The sequence below is a fragment of the Microtus pennsylvanicus genome, chromosome 9 (genome assembly GCF_037038515.1).
Source record: "Microtus pennsylvanicus isolate mMicPen1 chromosome 9, mMicPen1.hap1, whole genome shotgun sequence".
NCBI classification, from domain to species: Eukaryota; Metazoa; Chordata; class Mammalia; order Rodentia; family Cricetidae; genus Microtus; species Microtus pennsylvanicus.
In genome coordinates, this window is record NC_134587.1 from 86,742,175 (window position 1) to 86,756,960 (window position 14,786).

Genomic DNA, 14,786 nt, shown 5'->3' on the forward strand with positions numbered 1-14,786 from the left:
ACAGAGATAAGGGCAAGAAGAGAGAATGTCTCACATCCTCTTCTTCACAGACACACCCTCCCAAGGTGGGCAGCTCTCTCTGGCTTTCCTTGTAGTCACAAAGAATAGAAGAGGTATATAATATATAATGCCCTTAATTAAGACCACACATCCCGGCACAACATAAGCTGTGTCAAAGACTCACTAGGAAACAGGTCTGGGGATGTGTCCACATGGGGGTGTCCTGACATCCCTGATTGACAGGACCCTCTTTATGGTTATTTGTATGAGGAACCTTAGATTGTTTTTGTTTTTAACCCTGTCTCTAAGTTTCCATATTTTCGTCCTTGAATGCACAAACCACAGAGGTCTGCTGTGGCTATGACTTGTGTCACAAAAGATGGTTACGAAAAATGGTTAATATTTCAAAGGACAGTAGTAACTGTCTGAAAAGGTACAACTAAGTAGTAGCAAAGTTTGGGCAGAGAGCTTTAACAAAAATACCTTCATTCCCACATCCTCAAAATAAGCTATCTAATAACGAGAAATAAATCACAGTAACATGCAAACATGGCACAGAGACACAGCCCAAAGCATATGAGCCTACTGCACAGCAGTCCTGAGAAATACAGACAGACTGACAGACTAGAGGGTCCATGGCACCCTGAAGACTATTTACTACAAGATGACACAGATCGCTTCTACACACGATTTTATAAAATAAATGAAGAGAATCCAGACTTCCAGTAGATGGAATCTGAGTTTGTGCTTTGGGGATTTTGTGTCTGTTTTGTCCTGGAGCCTGAACTTAAGGTCCCTGCTCTACTGCTGAGCCACATCCTCAGCCTACACGCAAAGCCACATGTGAACATTCTTCATGCTCTTTTCCTGAGAATCACCAAGTAAACTGTAATAAACCAAGCCAGACTGGCCACCTGAAGATACTGAAGAATCACTAAGCCCACAGGACTATGCTTAAGGCCCCACGGTAACGGGAGCGCAGCAATGACCCACACATGAAGTTCTTTCCTGGGGACCCGGCTGTGCAATAAGCAGAGCAGCTGGAAGAATACACAGTCGGGTCTGGATACAGAGAATGGCGGGTAGTCAAGCCCACACAGCTCAGGGGAGAGGCTGGGAGTTCAGTCTCAATGAAGCTGACAGGGTTGGCAGGGGAAAGCGGTGTCCATGAGCTCCTGAGCAGCTCTGAGAGCTTTGCCCTAAGAGATGGGATAAACTGGAGATAGACCCACACTGAGAAAGGGATTGAAGACTGGATTTCGGTCATTTCCAATTCTGGATTTAAACCATCTGCTCCCAACCCTAATGCCACAAGAAGCAAACACGAGTGCTCTGAAAAATGCAAGATCGTCCAAAGCTTAAAATTATCTTTGTGACTGCACACGTAGTATATGGTTCTTAAGAAGTAAGCATCTGTAAGGACCAAGAACTGACAAAAAACCCAACAAAACAGCAGACTAGACCCAAGGACCCAGAAGACAGGAGAACCGGATCCTGGATTAATCAAGGCATGGAAATGAAAAGTACTACGGCTATTTTGGTAGTGTGTGTGTGTGTGTGTGTGTGTGTGTGTGTGTGCGTGCGTACAGTGTGCAGAATGTGGGCAAGGAGCTAGAAACCAAATAAATAAATAAAACCATTGAAATCAGAAGTAGAATTGGCTGAAATGCGTGATAATGATAAAACTCTCCAGGTGTTTGAAAATGAAGCAATGTACTCTGTGATTTCTCAGAGAGGCAGGGAATGATTTGGAGCACATGATAGCAAAAATTCAAAATTCCAAACCTATGGTGTAAGCAAAAGTCATGGGTATTAAGTGACTTTGAGCCTTAATGCAAATATTTGGAAGCAAGAATGGTTAAAGCTCTGGCAAAACCCACTAAAAAACAGGAGGTGGGTTTGTTTGTTTTGAGCCACTTGGTAGGCAAGCACTTGGCCAACTAAGCTAGCCCTACTAAAAGATGTGTTCATTCTTTGACATACCAATTCCACTATTGTATCAAAAGAAGTGTAGCCAGGCAACGGTGGAGCACACCTTTAATCTCAGCACTCAGGAGGTAGAGGCAGGCATATCTCTGTGAATTTGAGGCCAGCCTGGTCTACAGAATGAGTTCCAGAATAGCCAGGGTTGTTACACAGAGAACTCCTGTCTTGAAAGACAAACAAGCAAAAAAATGTGTACAAGTATGCACCAAAAGTCTGTAGGATGTATACATAAAGACGTTATTAATGACCAGGAGCTGGAGTAAACAGACACACCAGTGGTAGAACAGAGAAACGTGCCTGTCAAAGATGTAGCTGTTTAGCTTTAAAAGTGACTGTGGATGAGTCCTGAAATAACGCTGGAAAAACAAATGCCACGGAACCACATACATGGGAGGCATTCCGGTTTTACAATGTTAATGAAAGCATCAGACTCAGAGCGAGCAAGGCGAGCACCGTTTCTAGCGGAGAACGCACTGAGAGTTCATGTGAGAGGGAGCGATGGAGGCGTCTGTGCTGCGGTGATAATCTGCTGCAGGACCATGCAGTTATTACATATGATGCGGCTTGCTCATGAACAGCCCATGTGATCCCCCAATCAACGATAAACAAGATCGGTATTTAGCAGTTTGATCAAAATAATTGGAGCAATGATCAGGAAATAATCCTTTCAGAGAAGGAATGACAGACTGACAAGGTAGTTAGAGGAAATTGCAGACACCTTTTAAATGCCAGGGCACCTAATGAAAGAGCAAAATGTCTCAGAAGACAGGGAGGAAAAGTAAATTATGAGGATGCAGGTTTCCCTTGCATATACTAACTGCTAATAAAAAAGTCAGCAGTGGAAACAAAGGATCCCCAGGCTATGGCCACACAACCTGAAGGTACCGACCTCATTTGATCTCTGAAGCTAAGCAGGGTCAGGCCCGATGGGAGACAAAAGCCATCCCAGCCATCCTTCAAACAAAGGAGAAAGATCACCCAACAGGGCAGAATGGAGATGTTTCATTCAGAGGCAAAGATGGGAGGTGATTTCTCATGATTTCTCTATGGCCTGAGCTTCTAAGCACTTGTTCAATCAAGAACCACAATGAGAACAATCTTACCCTTAGTTGCGTGGTGGAGATCTCAGCTTTTAAAATATCAGGATCATATTTAGTGCTGGATGAAGACCCTGAGAAGACTTTTAAGAGAGGAAAAAAATATCATTTATTAATTGCAATAATTGAAGCTTGGAATTTACTGATTTTAAAAGTAAGGTGTATGGACGAGACCTGGTATTCCAAACCAGCCCTGTATCCCTTAGATAGGAGGCTGTAGCAGAAAGATGGCAAAAGCAAGTGTTCCTGGGCCAAAGGGCAAGTTCAAGGACAGCTTACACCACTCAGGGAGTGGTCCAGCACAAACCGAGGATGCGTGAGGCCTTTCCTGGTCCCTGTAACACACAGGCACACACAGGGCCAAGATGTGTGTTCTTTTGTTAAACAGCTTGTCCTTTCCTTTTTTGAAACAGGGTCTAACTATGTAGCCCAGGCCAGCCTCAAAGTTGTAGTGATTCTCCTGCCTTAGCCTTCCAAGTGCAAGAATTATAGGCATGAGCCACCAGGCCTGGCTCTTTAAGCCTTTGTCATATTAAAAAACAAACCAAAACAAAGCCTCGGGATACAAAAATACTGAAAGGAACTTGTTCTGGGTCCTTCAAGAGATCTGCAGTGTAGATCCTTGGGGGGGGGAGGGGGGCTACAATGTAACAGTTCTGAGCCCATCCTAGCTGCTCCTTTATTCAGGCCAGCTCCAAATGACTGACAGGGGAACACAGGAGAAGGAGGGGACTGAGTTGCAAGTCCCAGTTTCTCTCTAGGAGTAAATGTGACCTTTGCAAGACTCAAATTTGGGCTGCAAAGAGCGCCTGCTGCTCCTGCAGAGGACCTGAGTTCAGTTCCGAGCACCCATGTTGGGCAGCTTGCAACTCTCTGACTCCAGTTCTAGGGGATCAGATGCCTCAGGCCTCCTTTCCTTGTTCTGACAGACAAATTTACGCAAACAAAAGGCAACCCAGCAGAAGCAGATGCCTAAACAGGAAGATTTGTACCTCAAGTGGGGATGGGCATTTCCCTGAGCAATCTGTCGGGAACCCTCATCTCTCATGGCCTGGAGCATTTTTGCTGAGGAGGGAAAGGGGCTCAGGATTTATCTCCAGTTCTCATCTTCAGTTCTGGAGTGTGACCGGCCACCCAGTACTCACGGCTTGTGCGAGAACTTGATTTTTCCTTGTAGGCGTCATTTAAGCGGACGTACTCGTCGAGGGCCAGCGCCAGCCTCTGTTCCTTAACGTGGTACAGCTCCTTCTGCGTCCTGAGTGCATCCTGGGCCACAGAGAGATAGTCCTTGAGCATCCTCTCCTGCTCGCCCCGCCACTGTTTTCTCGGATCTTCAATCTGTGTGGTTTCTGAAAAGACAGTAGGTGGAGTCTGTGTTAAGATTTAATTATGTTTGTGAGACTATTCACCGAGGAACTAGCTAGTTTAAATTCCTATATCCTCTAAAGTGTCTACCAGACACTTCTTTAAAGTGTCTAAAACTTGGATATGGGGTTGTTTTCTTCTATTAACCCCAAACCACCCTTGGTCCTCCAACTGCAGTCCTCGACAGAAATGCATCCTAACTATACGCCCCTCATACAGATGGCACCCATCAATCATCCTTTTGAGAATCCTCTGGGTGCCCAATACCCAGAAAACAAGAGCTAAATTGTCATCAGCATGCAAGGCCTTGGATACTGTGAGCCAAATGGACTTTGGAAGGACCAGACTTGCACTGACTTAACACAGGCCTCCTGCCCTCTCACCCAGTACATGAGTGCTACCCCTGGCCAGGTCCATGGACCATCACTGTCTCTCAAATTCATTTTCATACCCACGAAAATCAAGAGAACATTGAAGTATTCATAGCCATTTTATTCAGTTATTATACATCTGTTGAATTTATAAATATTGGAGCTTATATTTCTTTATGGGCATTTTATTTTTCTATTTTTTATAAAATAAAATTTATTTTATAAAAAATATCAATCACTCTGTGGTAAATTAGCAAGTTTAAAACAATTAAAAACCATAGCCACCTTGCTCTTGCTTTAAGGAGAAAGTCTCTTAGTGACTGTGAAAGTCTCCAAACCGATGATAACCTCTGCCAGTGAAAGATATGGGCCCTGGGATGGCTCACCCTAACCATTTTATTTTATAATAAATGCATCAATGCATCTGCCACACACTGGTGTCTTACTTGGGGTAAATGGCGGTTACAAGGCAAAGTGCAGGGTCTGTGCCTCTGCAAGGACGCTAAGTAGTTGGCTAAGAGACACTTGTGCGAAGTCACAACATACTTCGGCCAGAGCGCAGTATTTACTTGCTCGAGAATACCTGCCCGCAGACACTCATTAGCGGCTCTATTCACGGCACACAAAGGCCACCCATTGCAGTATGTAAATTGTGGTTTATCTGTACAGTAAACAGTATTCAGAAATAAAAAGAGATACAGACAATATGTATGTGTGTATCAAATCCCAGGCAACAGTTATTGCATAACCACTTATACGAAATCCCGGCCAAAGGCAAATCAAATCCAATGACAGAAAAGGGATCAGTGACTACCTGAGAAGTACTTGCTACAGTGGAGGCCAAATGTCCTTTCTGAGGGCACAGAAACACTCCATATCTTGGTTATTACAAAGGTTATGTGGTATATATCCGTCAAAACTCATGAACTTAAAATGGATGCAACTCATTGTATGGTACATCTGCATAGAGTCAGTCTAAGGAATTTAGAATGTAGCTCACTGGTAGAGTGCCTAACACACACACACAACCCCTCCTCCCCCAATAGTGCAAAAGAAAAAGCTACTTTAAGCAAATAAAATTTAAAGTTGATTACATATACTTTTAAGAACTAAGATGAATGACTAGCACGTTACGGAGATGCAGAGCTAGAAAAATGGCCCAGTGGTTTAGGACACGTGTTGCATCTGCAAAGGACCTAGGTTTAATTCCCAGCACCCACACGGTAGCTCACAACCATCTGTAACTCCAGTTCTGGGGATCTGACATCCTCTTTTGATCTGAGTATCAGGAATGCACATGGTACACGCGCACAGACATATACACATGTGGTACACACTCACAGACATATACACACGTGGTACACACTCACAGACATATACACACGTGGTGCACACTCACAGACATACACACGTGGTACACACTCACAGACATATACACACGTGGTGCACACTCACAGACATACACACGTGGTACACACTCACAGACATATACACACGTGGTACACACTCACAGACATATACACACGTGGTACACACTCACAGACATATACACACGTGGTACACACTCACAGACATATACACACGTGGTACACACTCACAGACATACACACGTGGTACACACTCACAGACATATACACACGTGGTACACACTCACAGACATATACACACGTGGTGCAGTGCACAGACATATACACACGTGGTACACACTCACAGACATATACACACGTGGTACACACTCACAGACATATACACACGTGGTGCAGTGCACAGACATATACACACGTGGTACACACTCACAGACATATACACACGTGGTACACACTCACAGACATATACACACGTGGTGCAATGCACAGACATATACACACGTGGTACACACTCACAGACATATACACACGTGGTGCAGTGCACAGACATATACACACGTGGTACACACTCACAGACATATACACACGTGGTGCAGTGCACAGACATATACACACGTGGTGCAGTGCACAGACATATACACACGTGGTACACACTCACAGACATATACACACGTGGTACACACTCACAGACATATACACACGTGGTGCAGTGCACAACATATACACACGTGGTGCAGTGCACAGACATATACACACGTGCTACACACTCACAGACATATACACACGTGGTGCACACTCACAGACATACACACGTGGTACACACTCACAGACATATACACACGTGGTACACACTCACAGACATACACACGTGGTACACACTCACAGACATATACACACGTGGTACACACTCACAGACATATACACACGTGGTACACACTCACAGACATATACACACGTGGTACACACTCACAGACATATACACACGTGGTGCAGTGCACAACATATACACACGTGGTACACACTCACAGACATATACACACGTGGTACACACTCACAGACATATACACACGTGGTACACACTCACAGACATATACACACGTGGTGCAGTGCACAACATATACACACGTGGTACACACTCACAGACATATACACACGTGGTACACACTCACAGACATATACACATGTGGTGCAATGCACAGACATATACACACGTGGTACACACTCACAGACATATACACACGTGGTACACACTCACAGACATATACACACGTGGTACACACTCACAGACATATACACACGTGGTACACACTCACAGACATATACACACGTGGTGCAGTGCACAACATATACACACGTGGTACACACTCACAGACATATACACACGTGGTACACACTCACAGACATATACACATGTGGTGCAATGCACAGACATATACACACGTGGTACACACTCACAGACATATACACACGTGGTACACACTCACAGACATATACACACGTGGTACACACTCACAGACATATACACACGTGGTACACACTCACAGACATATACACACGTGGTGCTATGCACAGACATATACACACGTGATTCATGTACACAGACATATACACATGTGGTGCAGTGCACAGACATATACATAGGTGGTGCACGTACACAGACACATACACACGTGATTCATGTACACAGACATATACACATGTAGTGCAGTGCACAGACATATACATACGTGGTGCAGTGCGCATAAACACACGTGGTACATGTGCACAGTCACATACACACGTGATTCATGTACACAGACATATACACATGTGCAGGGAAGGCTGGGACCTCTTGGGGCTAGGCGAGGCCCTGGGTGACTCACAAAAGTGTCTAGTTTGGTAGGACACTGTAACCACTGCCTCACACCTACAGTCCTGGCTTCATAGTCACTGGCTTCTAAAAGCCGAGCTTTCTCCAAGGCACGATTTCTGAAATACTCATTTCAAAACTATGACTATTTTAATACACAAATGGCGAACATCTCATGTAATTATTGGGAGTAAATACGTGCTACAGCCACTGTCTCGACAGATGCCCTGAACGGGCAGACCCTCCACGTCAGAATCTTCAAGGACAAGACAACGTGGAGCAGCCGTCTGGGGAATATGGCAGATGCACAGAGATCACCGACACGTTAGGAGAAGAGCCTAACGTGTCAGCTGGACATTTATACACTGGCTGTAACACGGCCTCTAATATCCTAATGGTGTTATTAATTTTCAGTATTCGCACACATAGGGTTGTACTCTGCCTCAGAGTACAGAAAGCATCACGTGACAAATAGGAATTTATGGTCCTAATGTTTCATCAGGCTGGAGAGGGGACAGCACTGGGCTCCCTTTCTTTCCCCACCCCACCCCTTCCACCACAAGGGAGCCAGCTGCCATGGCGTGGGTGCCCAGTGAGAAGCTCAGTCTGAAAGGGTGAGAAGGCCTGTGGCCAGCAGCAGAAAGGAATACTGCCAAGACCCACAGCCTGAATTTCGAGCAGTCTTCTCCAGCAGAGCCCGGGATAAGTGCAGCCTGACCCTGGCTACGAGTTAATAAAAGCAGTAGCCAGGACAGCTAAGCCTTACCTGCTTCAAGATCCAAAGAAACTGTACGATAACGAATATTAGTAATTTGTCATGATGAGCTAAGTAACCATTAAACCAATGAAGTGAAGAGGTGCAAAGACTTGGATTTTTTAGTTAGAAACGTAAGCAGGCAGCCCTCAGGTCCAGCCAGTCATATGCGCCCTCATGTTTGGGAACAGGCACACTTAAATACATATTTGTCAATAGCTAAGGGGCAGAATCTGCTACAGCATTAACACTCAAATTAATGAATTAAAACAACACTAAAGATGAAGATAATAACCGTGTTTTGGATGAGGCTGAGAAACACTCGAGAAGACTGACTGGGATTTGTTACAACAGAAGCAGGAAACATTTATATTTCCGAAATATTGCACAATTCAAACATGAACCACAAAGAGAACTCCCAAAGGCATCTTTGAAGGTTTCATAAAGCAGGGCTAGGCTCATCTCCATCTGTTATATTTGCTGAGTAGATTTGAAAAGAATATTTATTAAATGTAAACACACAAGAAGAGTGTTTTACAAATGTGGTATTTTTCTTTTTTATTAAGACCTTCTGGCCTTGGGAGACCACTATATCATAACGCAATGTAATTTGCATGCTGTCTGCTATATTAAAGAAGTAATCTATTACACACTTTAAACATTACATATCTCAAGAGAATTCACATCCCATCAGTTTCATCGACGTGGGACTCTACAGACAGGGAACACAGAAGCTTATCATGGAAGACGACATCGCACTTCAGAGAATCGCGATTCTGCCTATAATGCAGATTTCCATTCTTCCTGCTGTGCTCAGAGGAATGAATGAAATAAATATGAACAACTTTTCTCGTCGGCCTTTTTAGACAGTATCTGCACAGTTTTCTTGTTGCCCATTTCTTCCACGTACAATTATTAAGCACTTACTGGATTCATTAGATAGAATAAGATGTTGGAGGAAATCATAGTGCACAAAGTAAACAAAACCCCACAAATTTAGACTAGAATAACTGTCTTTAAAGAAGGATGGTTGAGAATATAACAATTTAGAGCATTCAGGCTTCTTCTGATTGAAAGTCTGATGCCAGGGAATCCAGCTATAATTAAATAAGAGACCAAGAAATTCCAGCCATCTACCTAGCCCCGGAGCTCTTCTCCAGTAATGACAATGGCGCAGACAGTTCCTTCATTATCTCACCAAGCCTGCTGAAGACTTTGGCTCTAGCTTCTTCTTCCCCTTCCATCCCCTACCTAAACTCCACCACAGGCTATCTCTTTCCAGTTGACGCGACCAACCCTAGAGGATGAGCCGGCGCTTTCTGCAGGTGGCACAGGGACACTTCAGCAGAGAGGGACTCCCACCTGACCCCTGCTCTCAAGGCGACCTCCACCCTTCCTTCTCCTCACACCTCCTAAGCCACAGTGAGCCACAAAAGAATCTATGCAAACTCGTGCAAGGATCTTCACTACATTTTAGACCACTTGACAGAGATGTGAGGTTCTCCTGCCAAAGGGCAACCCCTTAGATATGACAGCATCGAAACCTTTTGTAGTGAAACTTTCATACTACATGAAAGAAAGAAATGTAGAAAATGTGCCGGGTAGTGATGGTTCATGCCTTTAATCCCAGTATTCGTGAGGCAGAGGCAAGCGGATCTCTATGAGTTCAAGCCCAGCCTGATCTACAAGAGTTAGTGCCAGGGCAGCTAAGACCGTTGCAGAGAAACCTGGTCTAGAAAAACCAAAAGAAAAAAAAAAAAGAAAAAAGAAATTTAGGAAACACTATAATTGTACTTAAAAGCAAAGCATAACATAATTAATAACATAATTATTTTAAAACCCCAAGTATGAACATGTTTTGTTATAGGAAAAGGACTGAGGAGATGCACATCTGAGAATCAGGAAATGGGTTAGCCTAGGCCTTCTGAACACGGGCTTTCCCTTATCCCCATATCTGTTTTTCTGCAAACTACTTTTGCAAATCTATAATAACGCTGCCATGGCTGAGCTGGGAAAACAGAGAAGGAAAGAAAGCAAAGGCACGAGTGAGAAAAAGCATCGTGAGGACAGATGAGAGGATTCTGGATTATTTTCCATTTAGTTTTCATAAGGGCCCAAATGTGTGTAATAATACAAGAGGGTAAAAAAATATTTTTAAAAGACCTTGAAGACAACACTGGTTACAAGTTTTTCACAGGTAAAGTGTAACCAATGAAGACAATCAGGAGGAAACAGACAAGAGGGACGTTTGACAGTAATTGCAAAGGAAAACATTATGACAGGTAAAAAGGAACACAATAAGGGAAAAGGGAAGGAGGTCACAACTTTGGGAAGGACAGTTTACGCATCTTCAAATAATATATACGTCAAACAAGTGAGAGAAAGGATACAAGTTGGACAAAAATCTGAAAGTTCAGAAGGTGGAAGAATCTATGTCAAATCTACATCTAGGTGGGAGAAAACTGTGGAATATATAAATTATCATATTTTCAATTTAGCATCTCCTCCCATGCTCCCAGTCAACCATACCTGCTATACCTGAACCTGAGCCACGAGTGAGAGGCATTTTCAACTGCTGGACCCCAGAGCAGTCAGGACCTGGGGGCTTGTGGAATGATATGTTCCCCATAGTTTCTAGTATTTAAATACTTGGCCCCCGCTGCTGCTGCTGCTGGAGAGGTTTAGGAAGTATGGCCTTGCAGGAGAAAGTGTGTCACTAAGGGCAGGCTCTGAGGTTTCAAAGCCACAACACTCCCAGGTAGCTCTCTTTCTGTTTGCAGCTTGAGATGTGACACCTCAGCACTCAGCTTCCGTCTGGTCACGTGTCTGTACCTGCTGCCTCTGCTCTACCCTCATGGACTCTCAACCCCCTACAACTGTAAGCCTAAATAAACTCTTCTATAAGGTGATTTTGCTGTGGTGTTTTATCACAGCAGTAGAAAAGTAACTAATACAAGGGTGTACCGGCAGAACCAGAAGCTGACAGCTTCCATGCCCAGAAAGCTGGGGGCCAAGTATTCCAGGCTTCAGAAGCAGAGACTCAGTGCTCTAGGTTTAAACCACTAATATCCCTGCACTTAGAAACTATCTCGGTGCCCAGCAGCAGGTCCATTTGCTGAATGGGTCTTGGGTATTAGGACCTTCAGCTCACAAAGGCTAGCAATTACATCTTTGGGTGCTATGCTATGAAGGCCCTTGATCCTTCAGTCTTTACAATTCCTGGAGCTTTCCCACTGACCAGAGCCTACATACGGTTTTCTGTCTTCAGTGTCAGCTTTTGTCATTTCTCCCATGTTTGCTTCCTAAGCTGGCTGCCCTCTTGGCACTCTTGTAGCTTCCACTTTCCTGCCTTCACACTGCCAGTTCAGTCACTTTACTAGTGAGCAAAAGCAATCAAAATGACCACTCGGGTTATGGGAGTAACCAAACACTCTCTGGTAGGATTTAAGGCCTCCACTACAGGGACCGTGCCTGGTACTGTTGCAGATCTGGCCAAGAACCCAAGACTGGGAGCTCAGGGGCCTAAACCTACTACGACCATCACTCTGCTGAATGCACACAGTATCGATCTGATTTCTATCCCGATCTTTATCTCCATATTTTCTACAGTGCATAGCAGTTAATGCAGAACTCACGAAGATCAAAGTGCAGAGAATACCAGTCTGCAAAGAGCTCAACCATCAGTGGGACATCTATATCACTCCCCTCCGTGAGGTCCAGGAACCATAGTGCTGCAGGAAGTCCTACTGCCAGTAGCCTTTAAGTTACCCACCCATTTGGGCGTGGCCTCTTACACTATAAACAACCATGTAAAGCACCTCCAGCCTCTCTTCAGGCTGCAGGATTCAGTTGCTGTTCCCCATTTGAGCAGAGGACTGTGATCTGCGAGTCTACCCCTAAGTAAACAACCCTTTATTATACTCAATTCTGAGCTAGTGTGGGATTTCTTTTTAGTGTCCATCTTCATCTGGCGCCCACGTGGATCCAACCCCACACCTACCAGGTGGACCGGCTTAAAGGCCTAACCAGTCCACAGCCCAGAAAGTCTCACACCGCCACCCTCTTGGCTTGCTTTTACCTACGAAAAGCAGTTTTTTTTAAAACTCCTGCCACATCGGAGCTAAGTGCTTGCAGCAATTTGGAAATTTCCCAAGCTAGCGCATATAACCCCTTCCCTCACTGCTGTGTTCCCTGTTGCAAGGCGACTTGCACAGCTTTCAGTTTGTACCTTCTGCCCGTGAGTTCTGGGCTTCTTGCTCCGCTTACAGACTTGATTTAATTGCTTTTAATTTGTCAAGCAAAGCATATTTCTCAGTATTTAACCAGCACCAAGGCAGGAAACCAAAGTGGTGCTGGACTGTGCCTGGCGCCACCGGCTGTGCCAGCACTAGCGACGAGTCTGCAACCACGACACCTACTGGACAATAAAGATCATTACACCTAAAACAATTTACCAAACCTTGTAACAGGTAAATATTTTATTAATGAATAAATCAATAACTTGAAAGTTATATAATGGCAGACATTACCATTGAGAATTTTATTAACTATTTTGCTAATACTATGGATTGTATTCTGCAAGGTTTATTTGGTTATTGTGATACATCCATTAATTGGATATGGGACTCAGTTTTCTTCATATTATATCCTTAAGAAAATGGCTTGATAACAGAGACAAGAATGAGGCATTTTTAGAAATAATACAGTCTTTACAGACTAATAATGAACAGCTAGCTGACAGGATTAATACCATTGAAAATCAAAAGTTACCTGAAAAAATTGATACTATTGAAAAGGGTAACATTACTTTGACAGACAAAATTGAATCCATGTCAAAGGGTACTGAGAAATTGTCTGAAAGAATTCATACTATTGAATTTGACAATCAAAATTTGTTACAAAGTTATGATAGATAAGCAGATAGAGTATCTCTTCAGGAAGGCAATCTGCACGCTATCCAAATAATGCTCAAGGATGAGATGTTATCTTTAAACAAAAAACTTCAGACCTTGGAATCACATGTGCAGAATGAGACCACAGACTAGATGCCTCAATGAAATCACTAGAAATATATACAGGACAGGAGATTCAGGCTTTACAAAAGACATTAGTAAAAAGATTTGAAACGTTTGAGGAAATTACTGGAGCTGATGAACAGGGAAAGAAGGTACAAGGACAGGATTTAACATCACCAATAGTTGTCAGAGATGACTTACCCAGGGTTTTAGCTTCCTACCCTGTAATCTATTCTGACAAAGCATCAAGTTCTAAAGGCCCAAAAGGATCTAAAGAAGGTAGATGGATACCTATAGCAATGAATGAGCTAAAATCAATTAAGTAAGCAGTAGTAACTTATGGCTTGCATTTCACATTGTTAGGGAGACGGAAAAGACATGGGCTTCTAGCATTAAAACCAGTCACACAACTGTCTTCAGTTAGTTTCAGCAGTCCTGAATGATGGGCCTTAATTGATGTGGAAATGCTATTTCAGAGAAGAGGCAAAATTTTTAGAATGATAGGGAAGCAAAAGGACTTGAAATTCCTGGTGAGGGCACTTATGCTGACCCACAGGCTCAAGCTCTTTAAGATGAACAAATCTGTCCCCATGCCACAAAGCAGCCTTAAATGCTTTGGACAGAATTCAAAAACCAAGAAAATAAATTGAAGCATATACCTGGGTTAAATAGGGCCAGAGAGAACCCTTTAGTGACTTATTACAAAGATTAAGTATATACAAATAGGAATAACAGACCCAGATGCTAGATGAGTACTTATTGAATCTCTGGCTTTTGAAAATGCCAATTTAGAATGCAAAAAGATACTTGGGATTTAAAGTTTAGATCAGCACCAATGACTGAATGGATCCTGCATACAATGAACATTGATACATTTGATTCTAATACTGAATCTTGGGTAGGGGAAGCAATTTCCAAAGGAATGAGAAGACATCAAAATGCCAAATGATTTAATTGTGGTAGAATAGGACATCTGAGAAGG

The 14,786-nt window shown here is 43.5% G+C and overlaps 1 protein-coding gene across 2 annotated transcripts in view; it reads right to left on the bottom strand.

Annotated features, from left to right (window-relative positions):
- Wwc2 (WW and C2 domain containing 2) overlaps nt 1-14,786 on the bottom strand; it is a 167,364-nt gene that overhangs the window by 70,492 nt on the left and 82,086 nt on the right. Inside the window, exons 3-4 of one of the 2 annotated variants that reach the window (XM_075986755.1) lie at nt 4,229-4,432; nt 3,090-3,166 (exon numbers count right to left, since the gene is read on the bottom strand). In XM_075986755.1, the coding sequence (XP_075842870.1) occupies nt 3,090-3,166; nt 4,229-4,432 (281 nt within the window). The remainder of the gene's footprint in view (nt 1-3,089; nt 3,167-4,228; nt 4,433-14,786) is intronic. The other variant, XM_075986756.1, reaches the window with a different exon arrangement.